General features: G+C 41.5%; 1 protein-coding gene across 6 annotated transcripts in view; it reads left to right on the top strand.

Annotated features, from left to right (window-relative positions):
- The window catches only part of LOC310912265 (synaptotagmin-15-like), a 35,922-nt gene extending 12,808 nt beyond the window's left edge, over positions 1 to 23,114 (top strand). The window contains exons 1-8 of one of the 6 annotated variants that reach the window (XM_083866715.1): positions 12,214 to 12,269; positions 15,610 to 15,805; positions 16,473 to 16,615; positions 17,121 to 17,416; positions 18,202 to 18,372; positions 18,882 to 19,002; positions 20,018 to 20,197; positions 21,270 to 23,114. In XM_083866715.1, coding sequence (XP_083722841.1) covers positions 12,263 to 12,269; positions 15,610 to 15,805; positions 16,473 to 16,615; positions 17,121 to 17,416; positions 18,202 to 18,372; positions 18,882 to 19,002; positions 20,018 to 20,197; positions 21,270 to 21,415 — 1,260 coding nt within the window. In that variant the 5' untranslated portion in view covers positions 12,214 to 12,262 and the 3' untranslated portion in view covers positions 21,416 to 23,114. Of the gene's footprint in view, positions 1 to 12; positions 193 to 3,520; positions 3,565 to 10,741; positions 11,498 to 12,213; positions 12,270 to 15,609; positions 15,806 to 16,418; positions 16,616 to 17,120; positions 17,417 to 18,201; positions 18,373 to 18,881; positions 19,003 to 20,017; positions 20,198 to 21,269 lie in introns of those variants that run through there. The other 5 variants (XM_083866714.1, XR_014590636.1, XR_014590637.1 and 2 more) reach the window with 5 other exon arrangements.
- The last annotated feature ends 187 nt before the right edge of the window (positions 23,115 to 23,301 follow it).

Raw genomic sequence — 23,301 nt, 5'->3', positions numbered from 1 at the left:
CTGTCCTTACAGGAGCAATCCATGACTTCCGTGGTCCTTACCTTCCCCCCACTCAGAGATTGCACATCCAGCTTCCCTGCACAAGTTACTTGGAGGGTATTTAAAAACAGACGCTCAGAAATCTGAGGAGAACAAAAGCCCAAAGAGTTCAGATTTCCTCTCCTTGATCCGCCTGACGCTGTTGACACTAAGGTGAGCATATGATAAGGGGAAGGAGGTGGGATGGTTAGAAAGCATCAAAGGCAGGAGATTGGGAGATGGGGTTCCCTCTGCCTCTTCTTGGCTCCCCCCTTGGCTGGAGAGGAAATAAAATGGAGCCTGGGAGGGAGGGAGAGAGAGAGATAATCCTGCAGCTTCATCTGATTAGAGAAACTGGGCCTGTGCAGAGCTGGCAATGCCGCCAGGGAAGCACAGGGAGGGGAGGCAAAAGGGGCAGGAAGAGGAGGAGCAGAGGGGGAGGAATAAAATTGTAAAGGGTTAAAGGAAAATTATAAAAGGTATACAAAGGAGCTGTCTGCTGGGCCAAGGCATCCTGGTATGTGTTCAATATCAACCCTCGTATAAAGGTGAAATCAACCAGTAGGAAACACCCATCGCTTCTGGTAACATGGAACAATCAGAAAGAAAACAAATCAAACCCAAGGCCAGAATGCATCAATCCTATAGGCATGGACTGGGAACAAGGATGTATCCATGGACTGCAAAGAGAGAGACTGTTTGTGCTGAGCAGGGAGAAATGGAAAAAGCAGTGTGCTACAGATCCCATAATTATGTAGTTTGTGCCAAACACGACACAATTTAGAACACCTTTTCTATAGCAAATCATCTTCCAGAACCCACTTCCACTTAGTTAAACACATCTCAGTTGAACCAAGGTGACTTTGAAGGAGTTTTTGTCAGCACACACATTGGGGTGCTCACAGCTGGGGCTGCCCTCCTGCAAGGCTCCCACTGGTGCCATCCCTCTGTCCCACACCTGGCACAGGTGCTCACAGTCACCCACATACTGTGGCCATGTGACAGATGTGACCAGAGGAGCCTTGTCCCCAACCACAGTGGCCTGTTTTTGTATAGAATCTCCTCTTTTGCTCACCTTTATGAGGGGCTACACTCAGTCCTTTGCCAAGGATCACTCCAAGTTTCCACATTGTGAGCTGCTTTTATTCCTTTCTGGCCTATTCCCTCCATTTGGAACTTCACACAAGGGAGGGTGGTTGGATTTCTAGTGGGGCAAGGAGAAGGATGCCAAAAGATCAGAAAAGAACCCTTTCAAGTCCTTTTTCTTCCTGTTCAGGAAGCAGTAAATAATTTTGGTAAACCACTTACAGCAGTTCTCAGTTTGTTCCTAAACCTCCACCAAGGCCCTCTCATTAGGCCTAACTCAGCTGAGAGAGGGGGACCATCACCCCTCCCAAATGCTTTTAGGAATGTTGTACAATTGTTCCCTGAGTCTTCAGAATGGGCTGCAAAAGCAGTAATTTCCTATGTGCTTCCGGGCTTTGTTCCTAAGATGCACATCCCCACAGAGTCACTGAGCAATCACACCCTGGGGCTGCAGGTCAGGAAGCATTTCGGGGGTTAAGAGCCATCCCCGGGTCAGCAGCAGCTTTCTGGCTGCATTATTTTACCTGCCATGTACTACAGCAGTGAGGCAGAGTAGGCACTTGCAGTCAGCTCTTTGTGCTGACCTTGACATCCTTCTTCCTGCCAGGCTGGAAACAGAAGTTCCTTGAAGCTGTCCCTTCCAGCACATCCTTCCCAGCATTTCTGCTGGTCCAGGATCATGGCCAGGCAACTCTTGCCATCCCATGGTATAGGATTACAGAGGTGCTGCAGGGAGAGGGCATCTCCATCTTCCTTTCTCAACTCTCCATCTTCCTTTCTTATTCCAGCAAAAGACCTTGGGCTGACATGGTGAGACACACCCCAGGCATCTGTAGCTGCTCCAATTGCTCCAGTGCCATGGAACAACTCAGTACCACCTTCCACTCCAATGCATCTTCCAAATGAACTGCCCAAATGACATCCCAAGAACATATAAAAGATAAAATGAGAGGACAATACTCCACTTAACTTTTCCCCTAAACCCTTTACAGAACCAAGATGCAGGGCCCAGATTTTCTATGTCCAGCAAGATTGAGTATTTTCATTGAAAGCACAAAAATGTGCATACTGAAAGATATTGATGACCAGCCTTTACATCAACAGGTCACAAATCTGGGCATCCATAATGATGCAATTGCAATACAGCTTTCTCATTCTACATTTGATGAGAAAAGGTGTAAAACTGCCTCTTCATTTATTCTTGTATCTTTATTTGAGAAAGTTGATAGTTAAAAGAAGCTGAGAAATCAGTAGCCCAGAGATCCATTAGGCCAAATCCAGACAATGCTGATGAATTTCTTTTGAGAACAAGGACAGCACTATTTTTCAAGAGAATTATTTCAGAACACTTCTACCACTGTGGCTCAGCCTGACTAGCATTCCTGTTTTCCTAAGGAACTCCACCCAGGGCTTAGACATGTGAGAATGTGTTTAAATTAATGAAATTAAAGTCCTATGTCCAGCCATGGAAGAAAGCTTTCAAAATTCTGTTTACTGATTTGGGTCATATGAAAGCAACCCAGCAGGCCCCTGACTTTGAGTCACCTCAGTGTGAGGAGGGGCAGTCAGCTCTGCCTCCCTGCTCAACAAGGGCACCAGCCAGGCACAGTGTCAGACCTGCAGGCCAGTGTTTGGCTCCCACATTCAAGAGAGGAGAAGTCCAGTCCTAGCCCAAAAGCCCTTTATCTAACATAAAATTCACTGGCACACTTTGGCCATCTAGTCCTCTTCAGTAGAGGAAATGGGGTAGGAAAACCATCCTGATTGCTTGGTGCCTCCTAAAACTCTGCCCTGAAGCCCTTCTCTCACCCCTTCCCACAGTATTTTTTTGCACTGCCTGACCTGCTGTCATTTAGAGCAACTTTTTCCTGCCAGACTGTGCCTTCTGAGCTCCTCCAACAGTCCTGAGTCTGCTGAGCTCTGCTGCTCCTTGGGGGGCAGGCTTGAGTGCCCACAAACACTGCTTGAAATTCGTTTACATCTCTGTCTGGAGGGCTCTGCATGCAAACCCTGGAAGGCTGGTATTTGTTGTCTGTTGATTCAAAGCCACTTAAGGCAGTGAAACTGCACCTTCCACCAGGCAGGTTTTATCTTAATGCATTTCTGGGATATGTTCTAGTCCTCCACAATAAGGCAGCCCTCCAGGAACAATATGCTGTCCTGTGGGTAACACTGCTCATTTGCCTGAATGTCATCTGCCACAGCCGATTTGGATCAGGTTTTGGATATCTCCATTGTAAAGTGTTTTCAAGTGTTTCTGAAGAATAACAGCCCCTTGGCACAGTCTGAGAGAGCCTTCAAGATAATAACTAATGCACCATGGGCAAATTTAACTTTTTCTATGCCTATAACCTGTCAGAAGCTCTCCACTCCTGATGCTACTTGTTCCTTATTGAAATTGGCATTGTGTATGCAGTGCCAGTTTTCAGTTTTTGCTTATACTGAGACACCCAGAATGATTCCAGCCAGTCAGGTGTAGGAGTTAGCACAGCAAGTGTTCACACACACACTCGAGGCAACTGAAATGCACCTGAGACTGCTTAAAAACATGGAACTGACCATCACCTTCCACTTGACATGAACAACAGGCTTATTTCTAACAGAGTTCTATGAAGAAAGCAATTCAGTCAGGTAAGTGATATCACATTAACTTCAACCTTTCCAATACATCCCAATTAATTACCACAAATATCATTCCATTAGGCTCTGTGCCACATGTCTAACGTGTCTGTCAACACTCTGTGTAGACTTTTGGGTATAAACATAAACACCACATAGAGTGTTTCTCAACAAGCATCGTGACAAGTTCTGCTTCTTGTGCCTGGGAGAAGACAACTGCTGGTTAGACATCCCAATTTAGCAGGCATGGTCTCTGAATAAGCCTCTATTCTGCAATTTTATTTTTCCGTGGAAAGGAAGATGATTTGTGTGGGTTTATCTCATAAAGTCTCCATGGAATCTACCAGGTCACCTACATTTGTCTTCATTGGGAATAATGCCATAACACTACTGACATGACTTTTTTCAAGGAGCAATATAGATGCAGTTCTCTTCTTTGCAGAATTAATCTTTCTGAAAGCTGTCAGAATTTTTAGACCTGTGAAAACTGGTGGTTTTGAGCTCTGTCATCTCCTTTCTTTTTCACCTTGGATATAAGAGCAGCTTTCTCCACAAAGCAGACCAGTTCTTTTGCCTTTATTTTACCTTGGCAGTTAGCAAGGCAGCCCACTGATATAAACAATCCCATGTATTAGCAAATCTCTAGAAAGCACTATTTTTAGTTTGGTTATCAAACAAATAGAACAGTGGCTTATGGAGAATGAAAAAAATCTCCCTTTTCTAAGCATGTTTTGCAATAAGCCAAAGATGATGCTGCACAAAACCTTACATCTCCTCTTAAATCAAGGGACTATCACATGGACACTCTGCTCTGCTTCTCCCAGATGCAATTTCCTCCCATGCACAACCACCAGAATGTCTTCCCTGCACTTCCCTAATATCCATTAGCAAAAAGCAATAAATAATTGCACCAGAAAAACTCCAACCCTTCAAGCCAGTTTTGGGGTAGCTTTAAGCTGCCTTCCATGCAATAAAGGGCTTTGGCCTTTTGATAATGTAATCACATATTTAGCTTTGTCCTGCATTTGATTGCTGGTCTTCCATCTGTTCTGTGCTCTCAACTGAAAAGGAGGCATGCCAGGACCACATAAGCAGGCAGGGCTTCCAGGGCCAGCTTCCAGAAAAATAAAACAACCCACTACAGAACACCACACTTCGAGAAGTCACCAGTAATTCTGTCCTTATGCGACTTGCCCACCAGGACACTCTTCCAAGTTTGCATCTGTTTTTTCAAAACTTTCATGTAGGTACTAAACATCCTTGGTTTACTTTTGCAAATGGTGTCATTCAAAAAAAAGAGAAAAATGACTCGGTCTTTGACCAACAAAGTATCAGAGTCTGTTCTGGATGTTAACTGGTGCCCAGGGCTGAGGGCTATGAACAAAGCCTGCTGTAGAGATAGTTTGCTTTACTTAATGGGAGTTAAGCATCTAAATAAAGACTTGAACTTTGATGCCTCAATTCCCACGTGTAAAATGATGAAATGGGATAAGCCAGAAGCACAAAGGAAAACACTACACAAGAGGAAAGTACTGCATAATTTGCCCTCATGCACTTTGAAAAAACTCAGCTCTGCAGCTCCAAGAAAGGCTTTGTTTTCCCCTGTGACCTGCAATATTCCCAAACAACACAGACCACAGTCATCATAATGTCTCATGGCCTGTGGATCAGCTCCAGTCCACTCAAAATTCCTAATCCAGACTCCCTTTCCCCAGACAACAGGCCTGGGTAATGTATCCATCCCCATTTATGGATGCTGCTTGTACTGGTCTCCCTGACTTCATCCAGGATTTTCTGGGGAGAGAGTATGATGGAAGAGGGACAGAAGCTTCATCAAAGTTGGGGGGAAATTTGAAGAGGATCTGGATCTAGTCCCTGTGGCTGCCTATAGTGGACCAGTCACATAAGTGGCATGATGATCCTTGGTTAAATGAAACAGAATTATTCTGCAACCAGTATACCAGAGTGACATCCCAGATTAGACAAGGAGCTGAGAGGAACAGCACTGTATATTAAACATGGCTTGCAGCACTAAGCCCTAGATTTCAGAGGAGCTCCCAGCAAGGGAACAATGCTATTTCAAATGTATCCAGTGCCAGAGGCAGTCCAGCAAGATGGACTGTAAGCCCCAGGCTAGCTCTGCCTGCAATAATCTGCAGGCTTGACTCTGTGACAGATTGAAATGCAGTAACAGTGTTTATGCAACTAAATCTTGTTCTAATCTATTAGTTTATGTAACCTTTGCTCATGGACATACTGACTCATGGGTCTCAGGAATCTAAAGAAATTCTCCTTTAACTCTCTCCCATCCTTCAACCCCTGGTTGTCCAATAAACAGGTTGTCAGAGATCTTGTTCATTCTCTTTGAGGAAAAAATTCTGTTGGCACTGGGAGCAAAGGTATCAATTAAATATCTCAAAACCAGTGTACTCCATGCACACAAATGAAGTTATATAATAAGCTTACCCAGGGTGTGCAGGTGTCCTTCAGGTTAGCATTTCCAACCACAGCATGTACCATTTGAGCCCCAGCCTGGGAAAGGCACAGCAATTGTTTGCTTAGCTCCTACAGAGAAAAAATATATTGCTTTCTAGCATTTAGACTTCTTTTTTTTTTTTCTTTTTTGAGTAAAGCAAGGCAACAATATCTGTGTCAGCGACATTTATTCTTCTGAGCTTGAAAGATTTACTTTCATCCTTCTCATATTTCTTGCATTCCCTAGAACAGTCCCACATCTATTTTAAGTGAAGAGCTAACCACAGGAACAGTGTGCAGCATTCTTGCTGCAGCAGTCACAACTCTAGTGATTACCACACAAAACATGCCCACATCAGCTTATTTTATTCCTTCCTGGCTGGGCTCCAATCTAGTTTTTTTGAAAGGATTCAAGTTAGATCAACCCTTTAAAACTTTTTTGGGTTATGGGGGTTTTTTTGGTTTTGTTTTTTGGTGTTTTTTATATTTTATTTTTGTTAGTTTTTTGGGGGTTTTGCTACCCCTTGAATAGTTCACACTATTCGAGCTTGTGACACTTGTTGAGTACCCTACACCTGATTTAATTCCCAACCCTTTGTATCGAGGATTCCTACACAGGCAAAACCTGATTGATATCAGCTGCAATCAACAGTATTTGGAGCCAAACCCCATGGTATTGGGTGTATTTAGGAGAGACCATTATTTATTTTTGATGCATGCTGGACGCTATCAGCACTGGACACTGGATAAATTCTTTGAATGGATCAGGCATTCCTTATTATTTGTTGCAAAAGCAGAGTAAGAATGGGCAGAATGCCTCTTTCTCTGAAGTTCCTTTTTACGTGGGATGGTGGCCCAGTGGATTCCTGGTCACAGTGAACTGTTTACTCTGGCAGAGCCAGAAGCTGAGTGAGGTTGATGAGGTTCCAGCACCGCCCTGTGGGGCCCCTGGCCAAGGAAATGCAGCAGGGACAGCCCCAAGATGGTGGTGCCTGCTGGCCACCTCCTGGCCACTTGGCAAAGACACAGGCATCACTTACCCATATGAAATAACCACTGAATTACAGGAAAGGTTTACTTTTTTTTCCTACACTCAGCATTTAAATTTTTTTCCTAAAGTCAGCATTTTTTCTTTTTTTTTTTTTTTCTTACGTCTTTGACCCTCAAGATCTCCCTACAGTCTTTCCCAACCTTTATTTATTTTTAAACACAAAAAATGGATGGGATGACACTTATAAATCTGTTGCTGCTATATAGAGAGTGGTTTTAGGTGCAGATGCTTGCAGAAACACCTTTAAGTTAGAGGAAATAGATCTGCAGCTTTCAGTATCTGATTCCAGATGTAAATGCTTCCAAAAAGGAACATCACCTTTTGCTCTCAGTTAAAAGTTTGCATCCCATAAGGCTGTACCAGCTGGGGCTGTGTTACACATGGTGTAATTGCTATGCCACACATAGGATTTTGTGCTTTCCTGCAAATCTTAAAATGGATTAGTTTCTACAGATTCACCTTCCTGCTCAGTCCTCAATCCCTCCCAATTTGTCTAATTCACATTATGTCTGGCCTAAATTCATTACCTCTCACTCTTAGGAAAAACTGTCTAAAATAAACACCAGTCTTGCCTTAGAGCAACTCCTGCTGTTCACTAGAGCTGTGTGAGCAGTTCATTTTCCATGTGTACACACATAATCGTGCAAGGCCCTGCCAAAGTTACGAGGTTTAGATTACTCTTATCAAGGTTGGGAAGTGTACAAAACTGGAACAAAAAGCCAGATATTGCCCCCAGAAAGCATTAAAACCATGCAAGCCAGAGCTTCACAAGTAGTTTTCTCTGCAAAAGTCTCTAGTGCATATTATCTCTGAACTTGAGGTTTATTAATAAAGCCATTTAAAAAGGAACAATTTAAACTCTTATTTTCTTAAAACATCTGTCGCAATTTATGACATGAAGGAACCCCACACTCACCATCAGGTTGAAGTGAGGAAAGAAGGGGCAGTTTATTATGATTTGGACTTTAAATAGGATTTGGAATTTGATGAAGGACTGGAGGACAGGAAGAACAACTCTCTGACCCCAGTGGTCAATTCAGAAGCTCATTACAGAGAGGAACGAAAACAATCTACTTTGTTTTGAGAAACTCCACTAGAAGGAATGTAAACAAGATCATCAGAAGGCTAAAGAATCAGGGCAACAAACATCAACAGCCAGCTACTAACTTTCTTAATGCCATTTACATTAGCAAAAAGCCCTTGCAACCATAAGAACACATTCTAGTAAAAGCAAACCTGAATTTCGTATTAAAAAACACAGAAAAGTCATTTGAGAGGAATAAAAGTTCACATTTTTCCATTTTGCTTCATACATTTAAAAAAAAAGGTCACCTTTCAGAGATCTTTTAGCTTTGCTCTATTATTTACAGCAAAGCCCAGCTTTGCACAGGAGGTGGTGCTATAGCCTGTGGAAATTTTGGTTTTAGGCGATACCAGCAGCTGACGCTTACTAAAAGCAAAAGGGAAAGAAAGAGAAACATCCTGAATCCTGTAGAAGTGCTGGCATGCAGACTTTACCTACAGATGCTTTCATATCAGTAGGTATTCCGTGACCGTGCTAAAAAGATTTGTAAGAAGGCAATAAAGTGTTTCTGCCAGGGATTTCAAATACCTAGCAAAGCACAGGAAAAAATCTGCCTTGCACAGCTCTGTGCAAGCTGTAACAGTTTTTATGTTGCCAAAGCTCTGCTGAGCAGTTCTGTGTCATGAGGAACTGATGGAACAGTGGAAGGTTTCTGCAGGTCCAGAGACAGAATTCTGTCTGCCTCTCCCTGAAGAATGCCAAGGTTATCTGCAGGGTCAGTTTTACAGGGCTAGGAATCCAAACCCCATGGCTGGGTTAATGCTATTTCTCCCGTCTCCTTTCTTCTTTTGCTGTCTTTGTCCTCATGCCCATCTAGAAGCACCAAACATGGCATCTTTTGAAGATTTTTTTTTCCTTGTTTTCCATGTTGCCCTGTCTCTATCCCCATTTGACACCTGTAATTTTACTGGGAGAGCTTTTCTGCCTGACAGTGACCACCATCAACAGCCAAGCTGAGAGAAAATAAGTGTGGAAGAACTTGTTCCCTCCTGGATATACTTCCTCTCCCATTCTCATCTTCTCTTTGGAAAGGAAACAAACAAATGACTCCTAGAATAGATGTGAAGGGTATTTTGTAAGAGAGTAGACCTTTCTTTCCTCAAACTGTCAATTATCCATAGCCTGCTAAAGCCAAGAACTAGGTGTCAGACCAAGGCCAACAGTAGATTGTGGGAGAAATTCTTATCTCAGTTACACAAGTGTGGATCTGGATGGACTCCAGTTATTAAACAATCTATAAAATAAGGATAACAATAAGTATTATTTCAAAAAGGTTTGTGGTGGTTAACTACCAGTAATTAATGCTGGTATAGAAATCAGGAAATGATTGCCTGGAAATGAAAGCACTATAGAAATTCTAACTACTCATTATTTCTGCCATTTGCAATTATCCTTTTCAATGTAATCCATTTGTTGTAGTCAGAGTGCCCATCAATGCTCCCTACAGACCCTAATCTATTGTCCCTGAATAATTCACTGGTCTCAATAACATCAGTTCACATTTAATTGGGAAAAAAAGTTTACCTCTTTCTAGATGCCATTACAGGTGAAGGTACCACCAACATGAAAGTCAGAATTCACAAGCACAAGGGAGTGAGTGTGAAGGCAGAATAACTTGAACATATTTCACTTGAAATGGATGGACTTGAAGATCATTCTATGGCTGCAAAATGGGATTAAAAAAAAATGAAACCCCTTTTATTAAATGAGATCAGTTGAAACTTTAAGATTATTAATAAATTACAACAGGAGTTAGACTTCAGTGTAAAATGATGCTGTAGTTACTTACCCTTCTAAGGACCTATTGATGCTTGTGATGCTACAGCTGTATCTTCTTTGAATGTTTTTCTTTCCTTTATCAAGGGATGTTCCTATAAACAGCTTTAAGTAATTACATGCAATCAAATTAATTGTAAATCAGAACTGGATAAAAGAGTTTATATGCCAAGCAAATATTCACAGATTTTTTTCCAAGACATCCAAGTCAAAAAATACACATGTTGAATTTCACCCAATTTAGTGGGAGTTACATATGATATATATATATATATGATAAATTATATGCTGTTAATTAGATAGGTATCAAATGAGCAATGTGACATCACTGTTTTTAAGGTAACACACTTTGGAAAATTGGTTTGTGACAGAATTTTTAAGTGGTCTTTTAAAGCTCAATGTTTGACAGCAAGATGTCCATGGATAGGGACGCCAAAAAATGTGTATGTTACAAAACATGCACCAGAAACATAAAATATTTATAGTACAATATCTAGGTCCACAAAACATTAAACTCTCAGCTGCTTCAGGGATTTAGGCTAAGAAGGAACTAGCAAGCAGAGATAAATGAGGGTATAGTTGTATTTCATGTCTGTATGTATTTCATTTCATGTATTTATTCTGATTTCCAGCTGTCGCAAGAACTCAGCACAGAAAGAGTGGAAACAGGAACTTCACAGTGGAGCAGACAATCAAAACTAAAGCTCTTGCCATTAACTCCTTCCACAGGAACCTGGGGAGGGTGAGATCTGCCCCTCCAGGTCACTCTGTCCCATCCACAGGAGCTGAAGCAGCAGCAGTCACTGGGTATTGTCCCAGATGTCCACCTTCCCATGGCAATGTGGCTTGTATGGGAGACAGAGCATCTGGCACGGGTCACTTCACTGCTCAGCAGGGCTCTGCAAAGCAATCAGCTGTTCAAAGCAACTGCAGCACTTCTCACACAGCTACAAAAGTGAGCTCAAGCAAAAATGCTGCAAGAAAGAGCAGATAATTGTTGTCCTGCCACACAACTCAAAAATTTTGGTTGCCTCAGATATGTTTATAGAGATTATCCTGAAAAGTGCAAAACTGCTGAACAAAAACCCTCTACTTCAGAGTTTGCACTAATTCAATGGAGAAATAAGAGTAGCAAAAGCACTGACTGTGCAATATTTATTTAATAATTAACTATCTTACAAGCATAAAACTAAAATAAATGAAGCTTTTTCTTTTAGGGGTAAAAAATTACCTAAATTCTTTATTTCTTTCTTCCAGAGGACTCAAAAATTTAGAGAAAAAGCTTAACCATGCTGCATTTACAGCAGAACATTTTAAATGCCTTGAAAAGAATTCTAAGATTCCACAGAAACAGCAGATATTTTCATTAGGAACCCACTGGTTTTTGTTCCTTTGCATTTCTTTGGATTTTAGATTAAACAACACTATGTACTATACATGCAACAGTTGTGAAGAGAACATGTAACACAAACAGCTGTTAAATTTAAGGTACAGGTTCTTGTCATACTGGCTGTGAAAGAAGAATTAGCAGACAAGAAGTGACATCAAATACTTTGTTTCTGAACTATGCATGAGTAATTTTGTTGGTCAACAATTACTGGTTGGTTGTATTTATTACACACTCAGAGATTAAAGATCATTAAGTTTATAAATAAAAAAAGGGAAGGCTGTAATGGCAACTGTCTAAGGAGATCCGTGTTCCTTTGTGCTTACATATTTTGTTAAAGATATAAAAGAAATGCACGCTACTTTCTTGTCCACATAGATATTCAGAATTAAGCTACTAACATCGAAGAATTTTTCTGAGCCTGACTGTAGTTTTCAGAGTTGTCTCACACAGCGTCGCACGGGCGCCTTTTTGGGGCTGACAGAAGATTTCTGCAGCACAACGCTCAGCGCAATTCCTGCCCCATCCCAGCCCTCCCTCCCCAGATCATCGGCAATGTCTGTCCCTGGCGGGCTCGGGGAGCCTGGGACGGAGCGGAATCTCTCGATCCCCTTTTCTCCCGACAGGTGCCAGGGATGCTCCTCTCAGAACTCCCGTTCCCAGGCTGTGCCGGGGGCGGGGGCGGGCCGGGGAGGGGCGGCCGCGCTCGGACACCGGGACAGCCCGGCCGGGAGCGCGGCCCGGGAGCGCGGGAGCGGCCGCACCAATGCCCGGTGAGTGCCGGGGGCGCGCACACAGCGAGGGAGGGGAGCAGCCAGGGCAGGGAGGCAAGGCAGAGGAGGAGGCAGGCAGGGAGGGAGGCAGGGAAAGCAGGCAGGGAGGCAGGCAGGCACAGGAGGAGGCAGGCAGGGAGGGAGGCAGGGAAAGCAGGCAGGGAGGCAGGCAGGCAGGCAAGGAGGCAGGCAGGCACAGGAGGAGGCAGGCAGGGAGGGAGGCAGGGAAAGCAGGCAGGCAGGGAGCCAGGCAAACAGGGAGACAGGGAGGCAGGCAAGGCAGGCAGAGGAGGAGGCAGGCAGGGAAAGCAGGCAGGGAGGGAAAGTAGACAGGCAGGGAAGCCAAGCAAGGAGGGAGCCAGGCAAACAGAGAGACAGGGAGGCAGGGGGTGCCCAGCTCCTCCCGCAGCCCCAGCCGGGTCCCTGCCCTGTTCCAGCCCCGCTCACTGAAGCATCAGCTCAAAGCTCTCCCATCGCACCTGCCCGGCCGCCCTCCGGAGCCAGGGAACTGCAGGCAGCGCCCGGAGCTCCTGACACAGGAGAACTCGGCCCTAGAGACAGGCACAGCAAATGCAGAGTCTTGCCTCCACCTCCCCCAATTATTTATTTTGTGCTGTACGTGTGCTTAGACTGTGTCTTTATATGGGGATTAGAACTCTTAGTGAAGAACAGGCTGCTCGTAACTCCAAAAGTTATTTACTACAAAGTTTAAGTAAAGCTTATTAAAAGCATATAATCAGACAATGAGCAAAAAGGGATGCAGTGCCAGAGGAGACAGAGGATGCCTGCCAACACCTCCTCTGTGCTAGGATAAACCTGGTACCTGTTAGCAGGATACAGTCCCCCAGTCCACCATGAAGTGGTCCAACAGGTCTCTTCCATCTCCTGCTGCCATGATCCTGTACCACAGCAGGATACAGTACATCAATTTCTCATGATGACAGGTAGTTAGTTATTTTAAAAGATACATATTCTCTCCCTGCACACAATAGGTGCAGCCTGTCTCAGTGGTGGATTTTGTGACTATTGCTACATTGTGCCCTAAGCCATTTGGTTCCGTTGCTGATCTAATTAGATAAGATGGTCTTATTGTGAGACAAATTCCCCTTACTCTCATTAAATTACAGGTAACTACTGAAATGAGTAAAACTTTACCTTACATCTACAGCTGTATAAAGTTTAAAAACCTCTGGAGTTTGAGTCAATGGCTATAGGTGTGTCATAAACACTTAACACGATTCTGCAGTGAACAAATTCAATATATACAAACTCATTAACTAAGAGACTGAGACTCATTCTCTTACTCCAAAATCAATGCACACCTCATCTCACTGTCTTTAATGGTAAATGGTGACAGAGGTAATGGTAAATGGCTATAGAGGAACACAGGACAGCTGCTGAGAGCATCAAAGACTTGTGAATGAAGAGGACAAATTAAACAAAGACCTGTACAGCTTGCTTGAAATGTTTACCTTTCAGATGCTTGTGTCAGACAGTAAAACTACCAGCCATATAGATATTTGTGTTGTTTATAGTGCAGCAACATGAAGGAGATCATTAATTTCTATTATGTTCATGGGCATTAAACTAAAGCTTTTTTTTTTTTTTTTTTTTTTTTTTTTTTTTTTTTTTTTTTGCATCTGGCCTTCTGAGATGCAATAAAATGTGAGTGGAGATGTATTCAAGCATGCCCTGCAAAACTGAAAGGAACAAACACACCGAATTCCCATGCTCATATGCATTTCCTCATACTGTGCATTCTCATCAAGGCAAACCAATTTACCCATATGGCACAATCAGACTTGAGTCTGTATTAATATTAACCCACACCAAGCAGGTGCTTGTTTCCTGTTCCTCAGAATAAGGACAGTACTAACAGTCTGGCTGAACGCTCAGTTCACCTGCCAGCTGCAAGGACAGCAAAGTGCTGTTGCTGTGGCACAGCTGGGAGCAGGGAGGCTGCTCCGTGGTGGTGCTGGGAGACAGGAGTGAGTGTGTGACAGCCCATTCCTGCAGAGGGCTAAGGAAACACACCCCGAGGGGAGCTGCAAAACCAACCTGGCTCTACCAAATGCAGGAAAATAAGTCAGGACCAGATGAAGGCCTTTGAGGTGCTATGGCCAGGTTAATTTTACAGCACAAGGTAATTACTTAAGTGTTCTGTAGCTGAAGGACACTTCATGTCACTTATTGCAACGGGGCAACACTGAAAAAGATCAGCAATAGATGTGTTTGCAACTCACCTCCAACACTCTTTATAGCTTTAATGAATAAACTAAATTAAATTAGTTTTGAATTATTCAAACCTATCACTAGTGTTGACTGATTATTTTGTGCTTGTACTGTCTTTATTTTACTTGTACCATTGTATAGAGATGGGTAACTGCAAGGTACCCACCAAGCACAGACAGGTAAAACCAAAAAAGAATAAAGCATAATCACAGTTACCTCTACCTAAAGCAGAGAAGTGGAAAAAATCAATACCAGTTGTGAGAAAATGCCAGGTCACTTTACTGCTTCAGTTTCAGGGGAGACCTTGAGAACTGTCAGCCGCCCATGGCTGCAGAGTGGAAAGTAATTCTGGAGTTTAGGTACAGAGCAAAATCATTTTTGCAGCCTATCACTCAAGCATTCTCAGTACACATGTGAAAGCAATGAACTGAACTGAGCTCATTATCAATTGTCTACCCTTGGTCTAACGAAAAATTCTCACAACAGAATTTCTCATATTCATATTAAATATATTTATTAAGTTTTATTTGGGTTTTGGTTTATTCTCAGTGATTATACAAGATTTTGTTGTACATTAAGTAGTCACGATTCAGGAAACTGTGTTTAATGGATATTTAACTTTGACTTCACAGATCAGGAAACACATGCATCCTTAGAAAGAAAACAACCCATAGCTTTACTTTGTTCCTTGTGCCAGGGTCTAGATTCAATCCAACACAAATGAATAGTTGGAAGAACAAACCAAACCAAAATAATGGTACCTTTCATATTAGGTGCTCCTGGGTTCTCTTTTTCTTCCATTATGCAAGCTCTAGCACTTCTGCCATGTTAAGGTAAATGCTAATGCAAAACAAGAGCCTGAACAATTCTTTGGCATCTGGGGTTTTTTCATGTCTGCAGTCTCTTATACTGCAGTAACTGCCAGTGTCATATGTTTTCAGGTGCTGCACCATGCTATAACCAAACAAAAATGTGCATGTGAGCCAAATGCTTCATTTAAAAATAAGTTTGGAATGGTTTTTGTTAGCTTTAATGTTCCTGTCTACACCCAAAATATATTTAACTTTGCTCTTCCTATGATGTTTTATGTGCTTTTATATTTGAACAGAACAAGCAGTTGCTGTGGCTGGAGGTCTAATAGGAGGGATCCTTCTATTTGTTCTCCTTGGAATAACTGCCTATCTGCTCTGGAAAAAATTTTGCCACCTCTGTTCTTATGAAAAGCTCATCAATCCTGTCAAAACAAATGCAAATGCCATTTTCCAGGATCAGCCAAATTCTGAAATTCAACAAAAAAGCACGAGGTACATATTTTCATTTTGTTTTTAAAGCATATGCTGTGTAATTTATTTCAGCTTGTCAAATCTCAACTGAGCAGGATATCCAAATATATGCATGTGCAGAAATAAAGGAGATCCCTAAATTATATGAAAACATCAGTCATGTTCTGTTTTGTTCCTTTAGGAAAAGGATAATCTAACTATGAATGTGATGATTATTTCTGATTTATGTAAAAGAGAGAATATATTCAAGTGTAATTGGTGCATCAATAGCTTTACCTGTTATTTAGACAAACTCAGCCTATGTTCCAGAGTCATTTCTAGTCAAATAACAAAATCAATAGGACTTCAGTTCAGGAAGAAGACTCTCTTAAAGAATTAATCATTGCAGGGGGCTCAGGCTCTAAAACAAGCAGCTGCAGTTAATTCTTCCTTTCCTTTGAAAGATAAATTCCTAAGGGAAGGAAAGGGGGAAAGAGAAGAATCTCTCAGATGAATTAAGACTTTATGTGCCTCACTGGATTTTTATGCATTAAGCAATTGATTTTATTTGCTTTTGATTTTACTTTTACCTTTGCATGTCTGTAGAATTTTCACACTGTGACATAAGAACAGTAAACTGACTACTCTTACCAAGTTTGGTTTCCACATTTAAACCAGAAGAGTCAATAGGTGCTGTTGTCTTGAGCAGATCCAGAAGTGTTCCATTCATCATTCCACCAACCCTGCACGGGCGAGACTGGATTCACCTGACAAATGAAGAACAGGTTCAGGAGGACAGGGACCCCTGCATGACCCCTCAGCCTGGGCCACGGTCATCATTTCATTCTCTGGGTATGGCATTGCAAAAATGGGACTATTTTAAAGGGTAGGGTGGCTTCATCATCTTAGGGGCATACCAGAGATAGCATTACACAGCACAAGCCCTAAATGCTCTATTTATATATTCTATATATAAGAATTGGGCAAGAATGTAGTCATTTTGGTCCCAGTGCTGTGATACCTTACACATTTGGCAGACAAAGCAATCTCTCCTCCCATATTTTGTAAAGGCCAGGAAGTGTCTGCTCTTCCCAGAAACAGCAGTCAACAGTTGCAGACTGCAACAAATAGCTAGAATGAACAAGGTACAATCACAGTAATAAGAGAAAGAAAAGTGATGCAGCCTACAAGTACTCCCCCAAATTTGAGGAAGGAAACAAAATACAAAATTCTTACAAAAAATTGATTGTTAATAAACAGGGTAATCTGATTTACCCAAATACAGCAGTGGCTGTAAAAACACCTGCAATGGTTCTTGAGGCTAATCTGAGGGTGTTTGTTTTGTCTTTTCTTGAAGCTGGAGCTTATGTTGTAGGGACCATCAACCCAGCTCTGTACAAGTTTCCTGAAGACAAAAGCGAAACAGATTTTCCTGATGGCAACATTGGCCGCCTCTGGTTCTCCATAGAATACGAGCAAGAGTCAGAAAGGCTCCTGGTCTCCTTGATCAAAGTCAGAAAGCTGCAGCCTCCTGCTGATTCCTGTAGTCCATTTGTGAAAATCTACCTGCTGCCTGATGAAAGGAGCTACCTGCAGTCCAAAACAAAACGTAAAACTCTGAACCCACAGTTTGATGAAAACTTTGTTTTCCAGGTACTTTTTCTTTTGATGAGGCAGATTTTTGATTGCAAATATTAACTTGTCAAACTACAGTACATGTTTGTATGTTCTACCAAGATAGAAGTTGTTTCCACCAGAGACAGGATTTTTTACTGGGGCTTCTGGAGATCCTGGGCTATGGAAGTGTGTGGCTCCAAAACTGATCTTCCTTCTGGTCTGTACCAAAGTTAAGGATCCCAGAACTTGCCCTGGGAATAACAAAAACTCCATTTTGAACTACAGCTGAACAGTTGAGCCCAGCAGTTCTAGAGGTCCAGAAGGAGCCAATACTGATGTAATGCTTTCAGAGCTTTTAGTTTCTTTGTTCTGGAAGCAGGCTAGACAGCAGAACCTGGGAGGTGTGTCTGGGCTGCTGTTTGTACAGTGCTCTACAGCTTGGCTTCCCATGCTAAGAGGCTTTCAGCACAAGACAAAAGCTTTAAAACCAAAAAAAGTTTGTGTTTCAGACAACTGAAAAAAATGTTTACAGATTCTAAATATTTGTGTGAATGAGAATGAATCACACAGCACTAGATCCAGATGAGCTAAAAAAACACCAACTAAATTCACAGCTTTGAAATGAACTCATATTTTAGCTTGGGTTGTGACTTCTGCATAGCTAAAACTTCAGGCAAATTTTAAAAGTAGACTTCAAATAATTCAAGGAAATCTCCTCCTACACTTAACACGCTTTGAAAAATATTTCCTTTGAAGTCATGTTAGAGTAGAAAAGTGTCAGATGTTTTATAATTATTAATATTCTTCCTTTTCCTGTGCAGGTTTCCAGTAAAATGCTGCTCCAAAGGACACTAAAGTTTTTGGTTTATCATGTTGATAAACAGAAGAAGCATCATCTCCTGGGCCAAGTTATCTTCCCACTAAAAAATGAAGCATTAACTGAAGACAACAAACTAGTCATATGGAGAGATCTGGAGAAAGAAAACTTGGAGGTATGTGACACCAGGCTGCTTGGCACTGTGGAACTTCTGTCATCTTACAAGTATTGGAAGGATAGAGCTGAAGTAGAACTATGTTCTACCAAGCACCTCAAATGCAAAAGTACTTCATAAACATTTGGAATCAAAATTCCCACCTTACCAACCTGCAGATCCATAGCTGTTGTAAAGGGATTATCCAGGTGCTTAGAAAAAGCTACATGAATTAGGAGGTAGTTACATAAGAACTTCTGTTATTTGCTTCTCTTTTCAATTAGTAAGAACAGGAAAGAGCAGAAGAGGCAAGGAAACAGATATCCCCTGGAGAAGAGTAATTCCAAGGGTTAGGAAGGCTGATTCATTGGTTTCATCAAATGTTATAGCAGCATAAATAAAGCCATTACAATTCACTCACACCTTCATGTGGCAGAAACCATTAGCATAAAAAAGGATTTTTCTCCCCATTTGACCACACGATGAGAGTTTTTCAGACAGATCTGACAGGTGTTGTTCTGCTTCCAAAGCCTCCTTCAGAGCATGGTGATCTCCAGTTCTCCCTGAGCTACAATGACTACCTGGGCCGTCTCACTGTGGTGGTCCTGAGGGCGAGGGGATTAAAGCTCCAGGAGGAGAGCCCTGCTGTTGGTAAGTGGGATTTCCTCCCTGCTATCAGCTCCACAATTCCTGTTTTAATTTGCTCCTTCCTCAGCTGTCCACCCAGTGCTGTGGGACTCTGACAGGAACAAATCAACATCCTGGTGATTTGAGTGGAAAAAAGCCATATTTTACCCTGAGGCAGTTAGATTTTGATAGCTTAGTTCTGCTATGTTTGGGGTTTGTTTCATAATAAAAGATTTGTCCTGTGGCAATTGGTGGTAACTTTTTTCTCCTGTTTTAGTACAGTGAGCAGCATCTTTTTGCTGCTCTCCAGCATTTCAGGGGATATTAACATTAACAATTGCCTCAAATCAAATTCCCAGAGGTAACAGCTGCAGGACAAGTGCTTATGCTGAACAGCTGTCCTGGGAGGAACTGAGTTGGGAAAAAAAATCCCAGTTTGGGACAGCCTGGCTATTGTTCAAAGGACCATGGCATGGAGTCACAATTTTCTCCCTTAGTGCAGAGGGTTTTTTCAGGTACATCACACTCATGTGTTCCTTGTCTCAGAGATTACCTCAAAATGCTGTTTAAAATCCAACACTCAAAGCAAAAACAGATGAAGAACCAAACCTGTATTTCAGTCTGTAGTGATTTCCTGCTGGGCTTTGAAGCAAAACAATATAAATTCAAAATACACCTACCACTTAAAAAGAAAAGAGGTTTAGTTCTCTATATATCATATCAACTATAAGGTTTTTTTGACTGAACAAATCAAGTCTCCAAAAAAGTCTCCATTAGATGAAGGGAAGGCACAGAAACATAAGATCAAGGATGCAGGGTAAGAATATGGCTGGTTATTTTAACAGCACCTAAATTGGCAAAACTGCACCCTCAGTTCAAGTACCCTGTTTTATGTCAGGCTGTCATGTGTGTGCCATGAATTTTTCACAATCTGATGTTATACTTGATATTGACTCCCAAAAGGAAGAAATTCCTTAAGCCATCTCCCAAACTGCTTCTTGAAGATGTTTTTTTAGTCTTGAATTTCTTTTTCTCCAAGGTGTGTATGTCAAAGTGTCACTAATGAACCACAATAAATTCATCAAAAGTAAAAAGACAGCAACTCTTCTGGGAACTCCCAATCCTGTGTACAATGAAACCTTCAGTTTCAAGGCAGAACAGACAGAGCTGGATACAGCAAGTCTGAGTCTATCTGTGCTCCAGAGTATCAAAGGAGAAAGTAAGTTATATAAATTATCCCAATCATATAATTTGTTACAGTCAAGGTATCAAATCTCTTACATATTTGAGACATGTTTAAACCTGACATGAAGTAATTCCTTTTCAGCAATAATCACAAAACATATAAGAGTTTTGGGGTATTTCAAAGGCAGTCTCTTTAAACACAGAACAACTTATTTGTAGTTAAGATTATGTCTCTCTTTCAGAGGGTAAATATCATGGAAGACATGAATAAAATCCCTGTAGACCAGTCAATGCCAGCACAAGGTGCTGTGCCTTTGCTTCATCCCAGTATCCCATTAAAACAAGCTTATGTGAACACTTGTGTGTATAACACACAACCTCCAAAATTTTGTGGCCATTCACTCTTTCTAAGCAAATTTGAAAGAGGAATAGGAATTTTAATTCTCTTAGCAGTGAGAAAGAAGAAAGAGAGATTAGCAAACATCCCCATTCCCTGGCAGAAACCCTGATGCTTGAGGCCACCTCTTACTAACTGTTAGAGAATCCATTGAGGAGTTCTGCTTATAGAAGCAAATCAGAATTCAGTATTTCCACTGCTCACAAGAAAAACATCTTCCCTGCAGTGCAAATATGATCTCAATAATTTTCCCCATTCATAGCTGAAAAGTCCAGGCATGAATAAACAATCTGCTCCTTGGCATTGGCAACACACATATTGCAGCTCCCAGTAACTGCATTTATTTTTTGCAAAGCATCATATGAATCATACTGAGGTTGCTAATGCCCAAAATTAGGGCACAGTAAATATGAGGTAAAGGGGCAGATACAGATATTTGTGCCTTGAAGATGTTTCAGTTTAACTGCAGGCAAAAGGACAGGCCTGCATTGACTAAACACCCACTTACTCCTGTACCTTTTAATGCTGAACCTCAGCAGGCAGAAGGCACAGAGCCTGAAGTCGAGTTATCTCCTTGAGGAATATTTTGGTTTAAAAATACCTTTCAGAACGAGCATTACTTGGAAAAACACAAGTTGATATTTTGATTGAGGAGAGGATTTCAGAGGAGCATCACAGGTGTTCATCACCAACTGCTTTTTTTCCCCAGAAACGTTTCTGCTGGGCCGAGTGGTGGTTGGGCCTTTCATGTACACCCGTGGCAAGGAACTGGAACACTGGAATGAGATGATCAGCAAGCCCAAGGAGCTGGTTAAACGTTGGCATGCTCTCTGCACAGCACATGAACAGCACTGAGAAAAAACCAACCTGAACATGGAAAAGCTCTTACTATCTTTCTCATCTAAAAATCTTTGCCAAGAGTTTGTATCCAAAGTAGAAAAGAATAAAATAAATTATTTCCTTGAGCAAACACAGGTAAAAGTTTTAGTCCCTGGTAGGGTGGGAATCTCTCTTTGCTCTCTTCAAAATATATGCTTTAAATTTAATTAATATGCAGCTGAGCAAACAAAACAGCCAAACATGATCTCTCAGCATTAATTAGTTTGACTAGTAAATTCCACTTCTTGGTCATGAACTCTGGACACAAATGATCATACACCATGTAGATTGAGCCCAAAATGACCCAAGAATTGTCAGTGGTGACAGCAGACCCATCTGCCCACTGCTCCACATCACCACAGTGGCTTCACCAAAGGGGACAGAAGCCAGTGAGCATGCCAAAACAAAGACAAAGCCTAAAAGATACTGACTAATACATGTAGAGCTTATTTAAAATAGCAGCATTATATGACACAGTTCAGTGTTTTCAGCTGACCCAACTACAGCACTTTGTGTTGACACTAAGGGACAAGCAGAGAGGTCACAGAGTCACAAGTAACTGGAGGCTATTCCAGTACTGGAATACTCTGAGACAGTAAGATGAAGACCTGTCCTGTCCTTTTATATTTCTCTCTAAATACATCTCTGCTAGAGACAGAGCATTGATTACAAGAGCCTTGGGTTTGACCTAGTGTGACCATTCTTACACTGAAAATCCAATTAGCTTAAGCCCCCTGGGCATGTGTCCATTTTAGTAGTAGTCTTCTTCATTAAGTAAATTACTGCTCTGTAAAGTAATTCAGAGAAAATATTCCTAATCAAAATAAAATAGGACATTTTCCTCTTCTTGACTGTTCACTGGGGATCTGAGCTCTGTACCCTTCTCACTGTACAGTCATAAACCAGACACACAGACTACTGCAGCAGAATATTTTGCACAATTGTGTTCCATAACCTCAACAGCTGAAATCAAACCAACTTCCTTTCAAACAGGATACAATATTAATTAATTCAAAATCTTTAAAAGATTAGGCTTCTCTGGGGAGATGAAACCATTTTCCATTTTGATAATATTGTTATTACCTAAAGGAAATGTTATGAATGAGAAGATACCACAGAGGAATTGTAAGATAACAGACTTCCCTGATCCACCATCTGATATGTTACATGGTAACAGACACTCAGTCTGTCTTATTAATTACACCACCGGATACAAAATGAGCCTAAAGTCATTACACTAAACTGAATTTGAAAAGTGCTCAACCCTCATTATATCTTTGCTAAAGGAGTTAATACCAGCAACTCAACCCCATAGACCTGTATTCAAATTTCAGCCCCACAAAACTACTGCAAACCAATCTAATAAGCAAAGTTATCACATTTGTTCTGGGAAGAAAAAACAGTTATCATGCCATTGACATATTACTAGAATAAAATGCTTTTACCAAATAAATTTTGTCTTTTATTATTTCAATCATACCAATAAAGATCTTAAAGTAAAAGTAAGCTGTTAGTAGTGTTTCAGACAGTTGGTTTATGAGCTTTTGCAGGAAGATGCATGCAGTGCACAGTGTCTGTTAATGGTTGTCTGTTAAGGTGGGAAGTTGCTTGTGTGACCTGATGAACAGTATGGTCTTCTCTTCTTATACATTGAAGTAACAACACTTCCAGCTTGTGTGTTCAGTAATTTCAGCTAAATTGTGAAGAAACAAATCCTAATGCACTTACCAATGTACTTGTGCTCCTGGTCATCCAAGTGAAGCAAATGAGAAAAGCCCTTTTTGACTCTTCCTGAACAAGAGCTATTTCAAAGTGAGAAACATCATCAAATAAGGAGTTCTAATACAGTGTTTGTGCTGTCA

This window comes from Zosterops lateralis (assembly GCF_965231275.1).
Source record: "Zosterops lateralis genome assembly, chromosome: 8".
NCBI classification, from domain to species: domain Eukaryota; kingdom Metazoa; phylum Chordata; class Aves; order Passeriformes; family Zosteropidae; genus Zosterops; species Zosterops lateralis.
This window is presented reverse-complemented; position numbering and strand designations above follow the sequence as displayed.